The following is a 13,482-nucleotide window of genomic DNA, read 5'->3' as shown; positions in this document are numbered from 1 at the left end:
TAATTTGGGTAGTTTAATACAAATACATTTTTTTCACAACAATAAGCAGATATATTACTTCTGTTGCCCTTACCTTCTGTCTTTCAGTACACATTCACCCACAAAAACATACAGTTTTTCTTTTGCAAAAGAGAGGGAGTTAAACAAGTAACACAAACTTGTAGTTTCAAATATACACAGTAAGATATTTTCATCATAGAGTAAGTTTCATTGCATTATTAGAAATTATAAACGGTTTGTTCTGGTGGTGGGGAATTACTATTTATTTCTACACAACAAAATAAACACTGCTGTCAGAGTAGTGTGTGAATGGCACCGTTGGACTAGTTGAGACTCTTTGTAATGCTAATGAGTGGTATGTTTATGCCAGTTTCAAATAAACTTTATAATGCTTGTAACTTAAAACAGGGTAAGAAATGTGCATGTTCACAGGTTAGGAGTACCTTGTTGAAAATTCCAGATCTGATCTGACATCAGATTACTTCTACCTACCTACCTCCATTAAAACTTTGCTTAAACAAGAATGCAGATGAAGCTCTGCTTGGTACTGGCAGCTCAGAGCAAGGTTCTGCCCTTGTGGGTGGGTTTAGCCAGGCTGAATCCCACTGTCAGCATATTTGCCCGAGATGCATTGTGGCTACACAGGCAGTTTGATACAGATCTTTATCTGATAAATAATTTTAATTAAAAAGTCTTAGAATGTATTTTAAAACTTTCAGTATAACTTTTTTTTTTTTTTTTTTTCAGGATAGAATCCTGTGGTTATTAAATTGATACAGAAAATTGTGCTTTGTGTGGGAATGAAAAACCACTGGTTGATAAGCAGCTGCCTAGTGTCTATTCGTGTACCTTCCTTATTCATGCAGACTTGTATTCAAGGCATGTTGGCGTGAATAGCTCCTTGCCCTCCTGAAGAGGTTGCACCCTGCGTCAGAAACAAATTCCAATCCTGCATGAAATCCCTGAAAGATCTCAAATACCCACTGCACCTACGGGCTAATACTGTAATGCTTTTAAAAGGTTAAAGACTGCTTCAAGTCTGCTGTAATCTCTCTTGCTGCCAACTTGTCTCATTGTCTGTCTCAGCAGACAGTGTCCCATTTTGCTCCTTTTCCTGCTGTCCAAATTAATATTTCAAAGGGAGTGCAGGAATTTCAACTGAAGACTTTCTCCATTCTTATATTCAATTACCTGTAAACTCAGTTGCATATGCAGTTGAGTGCCAAAATAGTGTTTTGAAGTTGAAGTCATTAGTATAAAATTTTGCAAGTTGTCTGTTCTGTTGCCAACTCTTCAGTGTATTTTTAAAAATGTACAGTAATCTCGTTGGAAACTACAAATCTGCTTTCAGACGCTTCAGTTGTTTTTTTTTGGATTTTTTTGGGGTTTGTGTTTTTTTTTTTTTGAGTTGAATTTTATACTTGTTCAAGAAAAAAACCAATGTGAATTAGTCTCCGGTAAACTGTTAAAATAGAGGATAAAGTACTTTCAATGGCATCATGATGCTACAACAGCAGGTCAAAGAACAAGCTGGCTAAAGAAGCAGGGTTACTGTCACCTAGTAAGAAACTTTCTGATTATTTCAGAAAGCTCTTAATTATCTTCCATAATAATGTTCCTTGTCAGTCAATTTTGCTATATCAGGTTTTATTGTAAACATCATTTGAAACATTTAGATGCAGCTAGTAGTTTTAAGTGTCTAACTTCAGATATCTTGAGATTTACTTTTTAGCAAGTAGATTTATACTTTTTGAAAACTGTGCCTTTGCAGACTATATTAAATGTGTAGTTATGAGGCATTCCTTAGTGCTGTCATCATTTTCTGAAGACCTGAAGTTTCTTCCACAATTATAAACAAAGGAAGTATTTGGTTACTCTTTTGTGTGTCACTTCAAACGTGAAGCTGCTACAATTTGAATTCAAAATTGTATAATTGGAAAGTTACTTTATATGAAAAGTGTGTGTCATTATCTGAAAAAAGCTTAATCATTAATCTAACTCACCTGAAGTAATTTAGAGCAAATACTAATATGTATTTAGGGCCTGTTTACCAAGATTTTGTGTCCTGTCTGGCCCGATGACAGTCACTTTGTCACAGCCAAATTACATGAGCAATTCCAATACAAAAGAACATAATGGTCTGATAAAAAACACATCTTGCTAATACTGCTACTTCCTATTCCCTGAGCCTTAAGCCAGTAAACACATTCACAAAGGAATGCTTAATACATATCTTAGGCCCAGCACCCTGGATATTTGCAAGAATGGGATGGTTGTGTGTAAGGAGCAAATCTGCCATTAGAAACTGCAAGGCTTCTGTAGAAGTCCAGTTCACTTGTAATTGTGGCAGATTCACCCGTGCTTGCCTATCTTCTTTACTCGGGTTCTTTATTTGCTTGTTTGCTTTTTCTTCTTTTCTTAAATACAAGATCAAAAAAGAAGGGTTTTGGGGTTTTGTTTTGTTTTGTTTTGGTTTGGTTTTTTAAATATACATAAGGTTCAGGCTCCAGCCTTGGCCACGCTAGTACATAACTACTCCAAGTCAATACTTGCTGTTGTGTCCTGATGGTAAACATCACAGATACGAGAAGTGAATCACAAAACTGGTTCTTTATATATAATTCACCCTGTTGGACACAGTATTATATCTACATTCATTTATTTATTGCACCCTTTAATGCTATTCACACTTCATTTCTATATGATAATGCTCAAAACACGAAGTTAACAGCTGAACTGTTGAATCTCTAACACCTCAGGTTTACCTGTACAGAGGGAAACCATTGATTTATTTTTTCAGTCAGGAAGATAAAAAATAACTTTTCAGAAAAATTAGATAAAAACTAATGTACTCTTAAGATAGATAGATAGGTATATTCTCTTACGTCTACCTTTCTGTATCACGAACCAAAAAATAAAACCAAAAATGGCTTCCATCTTCCCTATCTGTCATACTTTTTCAGACCTTTGACAATATGCACTTTACTCTTGTGCAGTAAACTGCATTTTTTTTATGGATAGTTCTGCCTCAAAAGTTTGTGTATCCAATTTATGTCTAATTCACTCTTACAAAGTAAAATAAACAGCTGCGGTGCTCTTCTAAATACGTGTATCTATACACTCCCTCCTTCCTGTACTTATTTTGCTGACAGCTATATTTAAAAAAATACCTAGCTTATGGAGACATAAGTTTATAGTGGTTGGAATTGCTTACTTTTCAAAAACTCAGGCATATTTAAAAACAATGCTACCCTTCAAATGTTTCAAATATCCTTAGTTGACACAGCTGCCCAAATGTTCAGGCTCCACATGTGTTACCGTATGAGGCTTAGAGAGTGAATGCTGTGATACAGCTCTGTATTTTGATTCAGTTAATGCATATAACTTGATTGGTATCCTTTTGAAGTCTATCTTTAGGAAGATAAATAGGAAATACAACTCTTAGTAGTAAACAGATGAAAGGTTTTTGTTTTCTATAAACAAAATTATTAATATCAGGTCTGTTTCTACTTTCCCAGCCATTGAATTTTAAAAAAACAAAAAAACAACCAAACTCTTGTCACATTGGTTTGGCATTGTCTGTTAAACCTGTTTAAACCTGTTTTCTATTGCACTTGCTACAATTCCACTTTCACTACACTTGCTGACTAGTTGAGAAACTACTTCACGAACAGTCACATTCCATACAGTAACAGGTTGCTTTGCTGGATCCGTTTTCCTTGCAGGGTTTTGGTTTTTGTGTGGGTTTGGGTTTGTTTTTCAACTGAAAAAATGCACAGTCATTTCTACTCTCTTTTAGCATTTGTAGTGGAGAAAACACTACGTCTTATTCTGCAAGCAAGAAACAATGCTGTCTCTGTCAAACTGGCATGACCTCAGATGATGTTTCTTCAGCTGCCGGCTGAGAGTTTGTACCTGTCTGTGCTACTGGCACCACCACGGCATCCTTGACGTCTGAGGTCTGAGTGCACAAAGAGTTCTTCTCCTCCACTTTTTTGGCAGTGTCCGGGCAGTTCTGAACAAAGATCACTCTGTTGTAGGCTTTCAACCTGCGCCACAGCTGAACATAAACCTTACACTGCACATACATGAAGACCAGGCCCCCTGTGAATCCAATGGCCACCACCACGAGTTTTGTCCAAAATGGCCATTCAAGGACACCTTTGAAAGAAAATGTTTACATTTATTACCACTGTTATACGCTGAATACCAAGTACTGAGTTTCAGTAAAACAGTTTGAAGAGAAGCCACTTGCTAAGAATTCCCAGGTACGTAAACGCAACCGGAGCAGCGGTGGCTCGAGTAGAAAACAGCAGCAGTTTCCCTTCCCTTAGGCCAGCCAAGAAACGACATCTGCCTCCCACTTTTAACTGACTTCACCACGATTGGATCAAATAAGAAATGCTAGGTCACTCTCACAAAGGAAGCATAATGCTTGATACAGTCAAAACCAAAACATGTTACTGTTCTCTGAAAATATTTCCATAGTCAATAGCCTGCTCAAGCAAAATACAAGGATCTCCGAAATGGACATAATGGGAAACCTAGAAATACCATGCACGTTTTCAATAGCAACTGTTTTTGTTTTTTTTGTTTTTGTTTTTGTTTTTGTTTTTATATGTGCTAGAAGCATAACACTGTTTACCATACCTGGAACACCAGCATTTACAATATTATTACCTGGTCCTAGCTTCATCCTGAAGCCAGGGTACAGTAAAAAAAGCTAGTGGAAAGGCCTCTTATCTCCCTCATTGCCTGCCTTCGTTGGCCTCTTTTTCCTGCTGTGTGTGCAAACCCTCCCTGAACATACCTATATCAAAAAACCCAGGGCTTCTATTCCTATGTACTAAAAAAGTAACTTCACAGCTTTTGCTCTATCTGTGTTTTTTTCTCATTGCATTGGTCAATCACATTGATATTTACAGAAAAATATATGGCTGCTAACACAAAAAAAAAGCTAGCGATGAGAGCATTTGAACTTGATTATGATATGAATAATGTTAAAATTATTTGCTTTAGCATAAATGTGGCCTTAAGATTTTAAGAGAATAAATTAATGTTGGATTAAGAACAGCCTTCTCCTCGTTAATTCATACCACTGCATCTGCTTTTTTTCAACCATTCCGTAGCCTAACATAAAAGAACAGCTACCAGCCTTCCCATTACACATTGAGCAGCTCCCCTGTGAGGCCAGGCTGAGAGAGTTGGGGGGGTTCAGCCTGGAGAAGAGAAGGCTCTGGGGAGACATTATAGTGGCCTCCCAGGGCTTAAAGGGGGGTCAGGAGAGGTGGGGAGGGACTCTGGGTCAGGGGGTGTGGGGATAGGATGAGAGGTAATGGTTTTAGACTGAAAGAGGGCAGATTTAGACTAGATATCAGGAAGAAATTCTTCCCTGTTTGGGGGGTGAGGCGCTGGCCCAGGGTGCCCAGAGCAGCTGTGGCTGCCCCCTCCCTGGAAGGGTTCAAGGCCAGGTTGGACGGGGCTGGGAGCCCCCTGGGCTGGGGGAAGGGGGCCCTGCCCGGGGCAGGGGGGCTGGAACTGGATGACCTTTAAGGTCCCTTCCAACCCAAACCACTCTATGATTCTATGATTTAAAGATTAAATGCTCTACACAGGAGTCAGAGCTCTGTATCAGTGCTCAAGCTGTCACTGAACAGTCTGACTAGGTTTGTTGGTCCTATATAAAAGGTGTTTGAATAATGTTTTGCTCACTGAGTGTCGTATTCAAGGCGCCTTGTGGATGCTGTATTCAGCCACTGGTGATATATCACAACTTGGTGATACCTGTGAGTTTAACCCAAGTTTTACCCAGGGGAAAAAAATTTTGCCACAGGCAGGGAAAGCAATCTGCCTTGTTTAGGGACTCAGCAGAAGAGCTTCAGTGAGGAGCTAGTTTCAAATCCTAGCCCTGGTAACCTGGAGTCCTCAAAAGCAAGCCTTTACCTTTAGCCAGCTGTGTGAGTATCCCCTTTACTGTTAAACACATAGGAACGGGGCTTTTAATTAAACAAACAAATAGAGACCAGAAGAATATTATTGCAAAAGCACACAAAATATTTGAAGTAGCTGTAGTTTTCCCTGTCATGGTAACTAGCAGTACTTAGAAACGGTAGCAATGTATTAAGTGATGGTGCTAGCCAGTTGATTTTTTTTTAATTTACAGCAAAATGAAAGCATGCAAAGAGCAGGTAAATCACTTTGTATCTCCCTAGCCACTATTACTCTAGTTAGTTGAATTTGCCAGGGACAAATCCTTTTACATTTGTTAAATTTGTTCACAAAACAATAGTCATTCTTCAATACCCTGTTCCTGGGGCAAAACAATACTTTACTAAGGTGTCATATCCAGTGATGTGGGTTTTCTTGCTTTTTTTTTGTTTTGTTTTGTTTGTTTGTTTTTGTTTTGTTTTGTTTTGTTTTGTTTTGGGTTTTTTTGTTGTTTTGTTTGGTTTTTTTTTTTCCTTTAATAATTGTTTTTAAAAATCACTGCCTCTTTCTTGCTCATAACTATGAAAACAGTATGGTTTGCATCTGACTAAGCCCCGTCAGTGTGTAACAACACTTAGAAAGTCACAGCTGGAGCACTGAACTCAGGAGAAAGGCTGAATAAATGGCTCAGGTTTCCTTCAGAATTTCTTCCACCCCTTAGCAGTAAAGATGTGCTGCTGCTGCTTCCGTGGTAATACAGGAAGCATCATTTTTTGCCTAACTGGTATGGCACAGTGAATTTTGTACCTTTCAGTATATTCCAGCATTGCCATATTTTCACAGACTTGAGCTTTATTATGAGAGACAAAGCTCAGCTAAGCCTAGTCCTGTTTCTTCAAGAAGAACAAATTAATGTGAAACTTGATTCCCTACCAAAGGTGCCAAATCAATTTTGGAATATTTTAAATATAGTTTAAATTGTCCTTTCTATAGATCAGTGAGAGGTTTACTAAATAAGAGATTTATACTTTTATTTATTTGTCATACTCTTTTGTAAGGAGGAAAATAAAAATCCTGTAAGTATTTTGAGAGATACATTTAAAAAGGGGATTTTTAAACTTAGACAATATTAACAGTCAGTACTAGTATTATTCAGGGCTTTCTGTTTTCCTCCTCCTCAAAATATGTTTACAAGTGTTTTTCCTCCAGCGTTCCCTGTCTTTTTCCCAGCGTTTCCTATTTAAACAGAGATAATGCAAACTACATATATGTCTCTTCCTGCCCTCTTCCCAAATACACGTTTGATTTTGTAAAAATACCCACCCTAAAACAAGCAAATTCTGGGGCAAAAGAGTTCTCTTCACAAATACTTATTTTTGCATGTTGTAAGTAGCTCCAAGGCGTCTCTTTGTCCATCTTTGAGTGTGGAGAATCAGCTATTACATTTGGCAAACACTGCATTCTATACAGATTGTAAATACTTTTTGAGCCTTCTGGGATTGATTCTTACGCATTCTATGTAACAACAAAAATTCATGTTAACTGTTTTGTTGTGTAAATTCAGCTAATCCACAGAAATACCTTTTCCCCTTTTTAATGAGTAGGGTGAGGTAGCTATACTCCGAAGTTCAAAGCCATGCCTAGTCCTGTCCTCAGGGCCAGGGTTTTTTTGAGATGAAAACCAGGGTTACCCATTTAGAAAGAATGCAAAACAAGACCTTGTAGTATACATTTGCCTCTGAGTTACTGAGGCTTGTTACATATTTTCCTCTCACAGGCAAGAAAGGCAAGCATCAGGAATATCAAATATTTATCTAACTAGCAAGGCACAAAGCTCTACCTGTTTTGTTTTCCATGTTAACTAAAGCTAGAGACCTTTGTCCCTCTGCTGTACTTAAAGTCAATTCAGATCAAAACTTAAAAGCTTTTTATCCTCTTTGTCATCATGATCATATTTAAGCCTAAATTTAAGACCGATTAGGGTTAGATTTGAAATGGAAGACAGTAGTTCAGTTTGGAATATTAGTTTCTACATATGGTAAGTATAGTCAAAAAAAGAAATCGCTTATGTTGGACATTAATTTTGTTCCACATGTCCTGTTGGGCTTTCAGTATCTCCACAGGTGGAGACTCCACAACCTCCGTGCTCCAGTGTTTGACCACCTTCACAATAAACACAACTGGCATATGTACATTCACAGTGAAATTCTATTTGAAAGGGCGCAGGAATGTCTTTCCAAGCTACTTAAGTCCCACATGAAGGACGAACACAACTGGAACTCCGTCTCTTGGAAGTTCACATTAGGAAGATTGTTGATGAATGAGCTCTATTGTGTTTTACAGGATATCGAGGTTCAAGTGGGTAATATAAATAAATCGCTATTTTATGACCTGAACTTGCACCGAGCTGTTTGAATTTGACCCATCTTTTCGTCTGAGCTTGAGAAATATCTAGATAATGGGAGATTAACCTAGGAAGAACAAGCAGGCCAGTTAAGCTGTTGTAATGATTACACTAAGTAAAAGTCTCTCTGCAGGGGCATAACATGAGCTTTTAACACCGATGCATTCATTACTTCTGCATTAAAGCATTTGTTGTAGCCATGTATCAGTGAGCTGTTATTTAAGAACAGAATGTGACTGGTTACACAGCTGCCTTTCAAAGCCATCCATTGCATTATCAACAGGATTGAAGAAGGTAAAAGATACTTACCGTTATCATTGCCTTGTTTAATTTCCTCAGCGGTTCTATCAATTAAAACATACAGTGACCAAACAACACAGGTAATTGCAATTACATGGAATGTGACCGAACAAACTATTTTCCTCCTCTCACTTGTTGTCATCTGTAGTTTCTCCCACTGCAATTAAAAAAAAAAAAAAGTAATAAAAAAAAAATCAGGCTTGTAAAATTTAAGATAAATTCATTAGGCCATTCTGGCTCTTTCTACCAAACAAGCAGTGATAAAATTAACAAATCCCTTTATTTTGATAGTATATGTTACAATAGTATGTGCATTGTCACTGTAAAATTCATAATGATCTCATTTTCACAGATTCAGAGGAATTAAGAATTCTGTTCTGTTTCTGTCTGCTTGTGAACAACTTCTAAAGTAATTTCATTGCAGTACAGCCATAACATGTTAACAGGTAAAAAGCTGAATATTTATTTTAACCTTACCTGATGTACACTTCTGGTGATGGGAGAAGAAAACGCCCAAACATTAGCTTGTAATACTTAAACTGTTCTCAGCTATTCTCAGTTGCTTAAAATTAGAGGAATGCAGATGTGGAACAGTCTTCCCATAAAATAAAAGCATAAGAAATGCACTGCATTGAGGATTAAATTCAATAAACTTGAAAAGACAATTATGTGGACATGGTCGTATATGATAGCAGTCAAACAGCCGCAGTAACACAAGAAGGATCTTCCAGGCACATGTTTGTGAATTACAGCACTAAATCCTAGCTTAAGTTAAGGCTATTTTAAGACAAAACAGAGTGTTCTCTGCATCTGAACAGTGTAATACTTGAGGTGATTTTTTTTTTTTTTTAATCTTGCTTGTGAAGACATAATTTTTTTCAGCACCTCTTTAAAATAAAACCCTTCTCTACTAAGAATCTTGCCTTTGAAAACAGATGAAAGGATATGACATTTAAAAGCGAAAAGCTTCAGTTCGGATGAATAATCTGAGAGTCAGTCGCGAGCATCTGAGGAAGGAGGCGAGTACAAACCGCAGTACGACAGTGCCACCTCTCTGCAGTCGTGCTAAGGAAGACAGAGCTGTGCTTCAGCATCCGAGCCACAGTGGCCATCCACTGGCCACAGGGCCAGCAAAGCTTACACGGGCCTCCAGGTGCTAAGGCTGGATTCTAAATCCTGCACTGAGGTGGTATAAATTTACTTTGAAGGTATGAGTTCGGCTTTGTTTTCCTTTTTTTTTTTTTTTTTTTTTTTTTACCAGCATGCTGCTTTTTTATTTATTTATTTATTTATTATTTTGGTTTGGCTTGCATTTGGGAAATAACAAATTTCCCTAAACTGCTTATGGGAAGGGTAGGAGATGGCATCTAAGCAAAATGCTTCGACTTTAACCTGAACCAATATGGCCATTCTTCTAGGCTGAACACTATTTGCTCTCTGCTCATTTTGAAGCAGCACGACCACAGTGCAAGCTGAGGAATGCCAATCCAATGTCGACAAGAGGGCTAACTCTCAGAAATGCTTCTTCCTGCCATTAGTTTTAGAGAAGTACAAAACCTCTGGAGATTTTCTAGCCCTTAGCAGAATTTTACAAACACAACGCTTAAATAACTGTTTTGAAGGAATGAAATATTTCCCGAGTAACATACAAAGAGGCAGAGCTAGCAGTTTATTTACCAGCTGATACCTCATTTCCGCTTCTGATACATCTGCTTAGGAGTGAAAACTAAGCTTGCTGGGTTTTGTACGTCAGTCTGGAAAAATGGGAGGCATTAAAAAAAAAAAAAAAAAAAAGTAAGAAAAACCCAGACCCATATATTCATTATAGTTCATGTAGGTGGTGTTCAGCAGCCAGACCAGACAGACTGTGGCATTATCATCACAGTCTTATCATATCATTACAGTCATCAGGTTACACAGCATTTGACCTGGAGACTTTCATTCTTTTTGCAGTGAAAATTCAATTCAAGACTCACAACAGGCCTTCTTTCCAAAGACAAAGTTATCTTTGTCCAGATGGAAGAAAGGATTTTACCTTAACCCTTCACTTACATGTGGATGCTTGGTGAGAGATCAATGTTGAACATAAAGAATGAATTGTGTTCTTAAACAGAAATATTTTCTGTCATCTCAACTCTGATGCTACACTTTCTGGCCTACTGGAGAGAAGATTCTGTGCTAAATTTTCACTGTCATGTATACCTGCAGTCTCATTATAGCCATTTCAGTCTCTGTAACATATACAAAAGCCTTAGAAAGTTGATCTGAATGGCCAGTCAAATAAAGCTTTTTAATACAGAATTTTAAAGTCAAAGAAGAATGCTGGTCCCATCACTCTAGAAGTAAACATTTTGTAACTAGGAAAAAAAAAAAAAAACAAAACCAAACAAGCAACCAACAGGCAGGATAGGTAAATAAAGGAACAATCTCATAAACTTCTGCTGAGATTTACAAGAAAGGTGTATCAGGAGAGGGAGCTAGCAGAAATGGGCTAAATTTGACCTTTTTTTGCTAACGTCCCACGATCAAATCCAGCGACAAAACAAGCTAAGGCCTACCAGACTCAGCTTCGTCTCTCTGGCCCCTTTTCTTCTCCCAGAAGACAGCATGCTGTGGGTCTGTTCTGTCCACACGCCTGTCAGCACACCAGAAATAAACTGGCTGGCAGGAGACTGGGAGAGGCCACCAGCGTATGGGTGGTCATGGAGCTGGCAGACTGTGCAGAGCACCTCGCATTCCCAGCTGGGATGCAAGAAAGAAGCAAGGACCAAGGAGAGACTCCTGCCTTCACAGGCAGATGCAGGGGGATCAGAGTATTTGGGAGCACTTTCCAGCTCTTAGTGTCTCCCAAAGCTTTGCTCCGGTTTTGCTCAGCTCTAGCTGCAGTCCCAGTTCTCCTCTCAACTCCAGTCATGATGGGCTGAGCTCTGAAGGGGAAATTCAATTAAACTTTGTGCTCTACTCCTAGTGATCGCTGTGGTAGCTGAGGTAATTTTCCTGCCCTACTTACGTATTTTAGCTTGGCTGAGCAGAGAGCACTATTTGACTACTGTCACTCTCTACTAGATGAGTGATGCTAGTAGATAAGCCAGAAAAGTAGAATTCGATATTTTAGAATTTTTGCAATAGGCTTAAAATCAAAAATTTAACTGTTAAAGTTAGCACAGGCTTGCTTGGATAAAAGCATAGCTTTGTGAAATAAAAATTGTTTGAAAATCCATAGCAAAGGCTATAGGACAGCAATATATTGAGCAGTGAAAGCATCACCCCCTTTTACTTTGTGCTTTATAATCCAGGACTTGATATAGCCTAAAGTTGGGTGGGTAAATTTGGCACATGCTACCATGTCATACAGCACATTAATGCCTCCTTAACCACTGATAAATTCACCCCTGCTGTATTTTGAAGCTTCAGCAGTTCTCATGGCTCTCTACATTCATGAAAGCAAGACAAAAATAAATTGCATCACATTTTATTATCTTCAGCTGTGATCTAGAAAAATGGACAGCCATCAGGCTGATGACACTGTGACACTCCACAGATAGAATATCATGTGCCACCAGGAACAGAAAAATCACACAAAAGTAAATGCCCAAATGCAATTTTCCTTGGAAAGTTATATGTTAATACTCCCAAGGTGCTCTAAAGACTGGAAGGGGAAAAATAAATGAAACACTGTAACAGCCCGAGGAGACATTTATAATGACTTGCAAACTACTGTCACTAAATTGATAGACAAACACTGGTTTTTGCCCAGCCTTCTCTGAAGCACCCTTTCACTGTTGTATATCCTATTGTCACCACCCCCAGATTCCTTCATCCCGACAGCAATGCAAACACAGACTAGAAATCACCACAGATGCAGATGGTTTAATGTCCTGCAAATTGCGCTCCACGAGACCTTCACCAAACAAATCCACAATGCAACAGTGTGTATCCCAAGAAGAAAGCTTGAACTATCCCCAGCCCTCTTTATTTTCTGAAGCAGCTTTCTTTAACATTACACTTGCACTGTGCTCTGCAAACCGCTGGAGGGTGGTAGGAAACTGTCCACCTGCTTCAGAGGTTCCTACCAAGAATCCAGACCGACCTGTCAGAGGAAAGAAGCTGAACTGTAAATGTGAGCAGAAACACTCCTCCCACCCCAACTACTACTTACACCTTCTTCTAAACCACGACGTGCACCTCAGCCTGAATTCCTATGCTTTACTGCCAGAGGAGTTTGTAATAATCTTGAAAGTGGCAGCTGTAAAACTGTACCCTGTTCTAGGTTTCTACCTTGTGATTTGGTTTATGTTTCTTAAAGACTATCTCGCTCTGAAGCTTAAAGGGAATGGTTACTGATTTCATAACTCGCTTTTGCAACTGGAGAATGTAGTCATGAGTCTTCTGGGGAAAGAAAAAAAAAGTTTTAAAAGAAAAAAATAGCTTACTCACAGGGAACATCTACATCATATGTAGCCAACCACTTCCCTTTCCTGTAACACAGTCTGAGAAAATCCCTGGTATTTATTTTAAAGGACCAGAATCTACCTCCCTGCATATCATTTCTAACAAGAGCTTGCTTAATCAATATGCAACAAATAAATATGGTTATTTTTCAATATCCTCTGAAAACAGACTGTCTGCAGATGTGGGGATGCTGCTTCATATCCTAGAGATCCTAATACAGCCTCTCTTCTCACAGACAGCAGTAAATCAGCATTTTTAATTCCCTCCCATACCTTAAGCTTTCTGCAAAGTGGTTTCATGGTGACCCCATGCAGAACAAAAAGCTTCGCACCGCTCACACAAAAGCTAAGCTGTTACCACACCACAGAATTGCACTCTGCAAACTCTGCTGTCTGTGT

The 13,482-nt window shown here is 38.6% G+C and overlaps 1 protein-coding gene across 4 annotated transcripts in view; it reads right to left on the bottom strand.

Moving 5' to 3' along the window:
• MARCHF1 (membrane associated ring-CH-type finger 1) overlaps nt 1–13,482 on the bottom strand; it is a 246,852-nt gene continuing 233,370 nt past the window's right edge. For all 4 annotated transcript variants that reach the window (XM_042808441.1, XM_032983903.2, XM_032983902.2 and 1 more), the window contains 2 exons: nt 8,642–8,789; nt 1–4,161 (listed from right to left, as the gene is read on the bottom strand). In XM_042808441.1, coding sequence (XP_042664375.1) covers nt 3,860–4,161; nt 8,642–8,789 — 450 coding nt within the window. In that variant the 3' untranslated portion in view covers nt 1–3,859. The remainder of the gene's footprint in view (nt 4,162–8,641; nt 8,790–13,482) is intronic.

The sequence above is a fragment of the Tyto alba genome, unplaced genomic scaffold (genome assembly GCF_018691265.1).
Source record: "Tyto alba isolate M040663 unplaced genomic scaffold, T.alba_DEE_v4.0 Super-Scaffold_6, whole genome shotgun sequence".
In the NCBI taxonomy this organism is placed as follows: domain Eukaryota; kingdom Metazoa; phylum Chordata; class Aves; order Strigiformes; family Tytonidae; genus Tyto; species Tyto alba.
The sequence above is the reverse complement of the archived record's forward strand: the minus strand, read 5'-3'. Positions and strand labels throughout refer to the sequence as shown.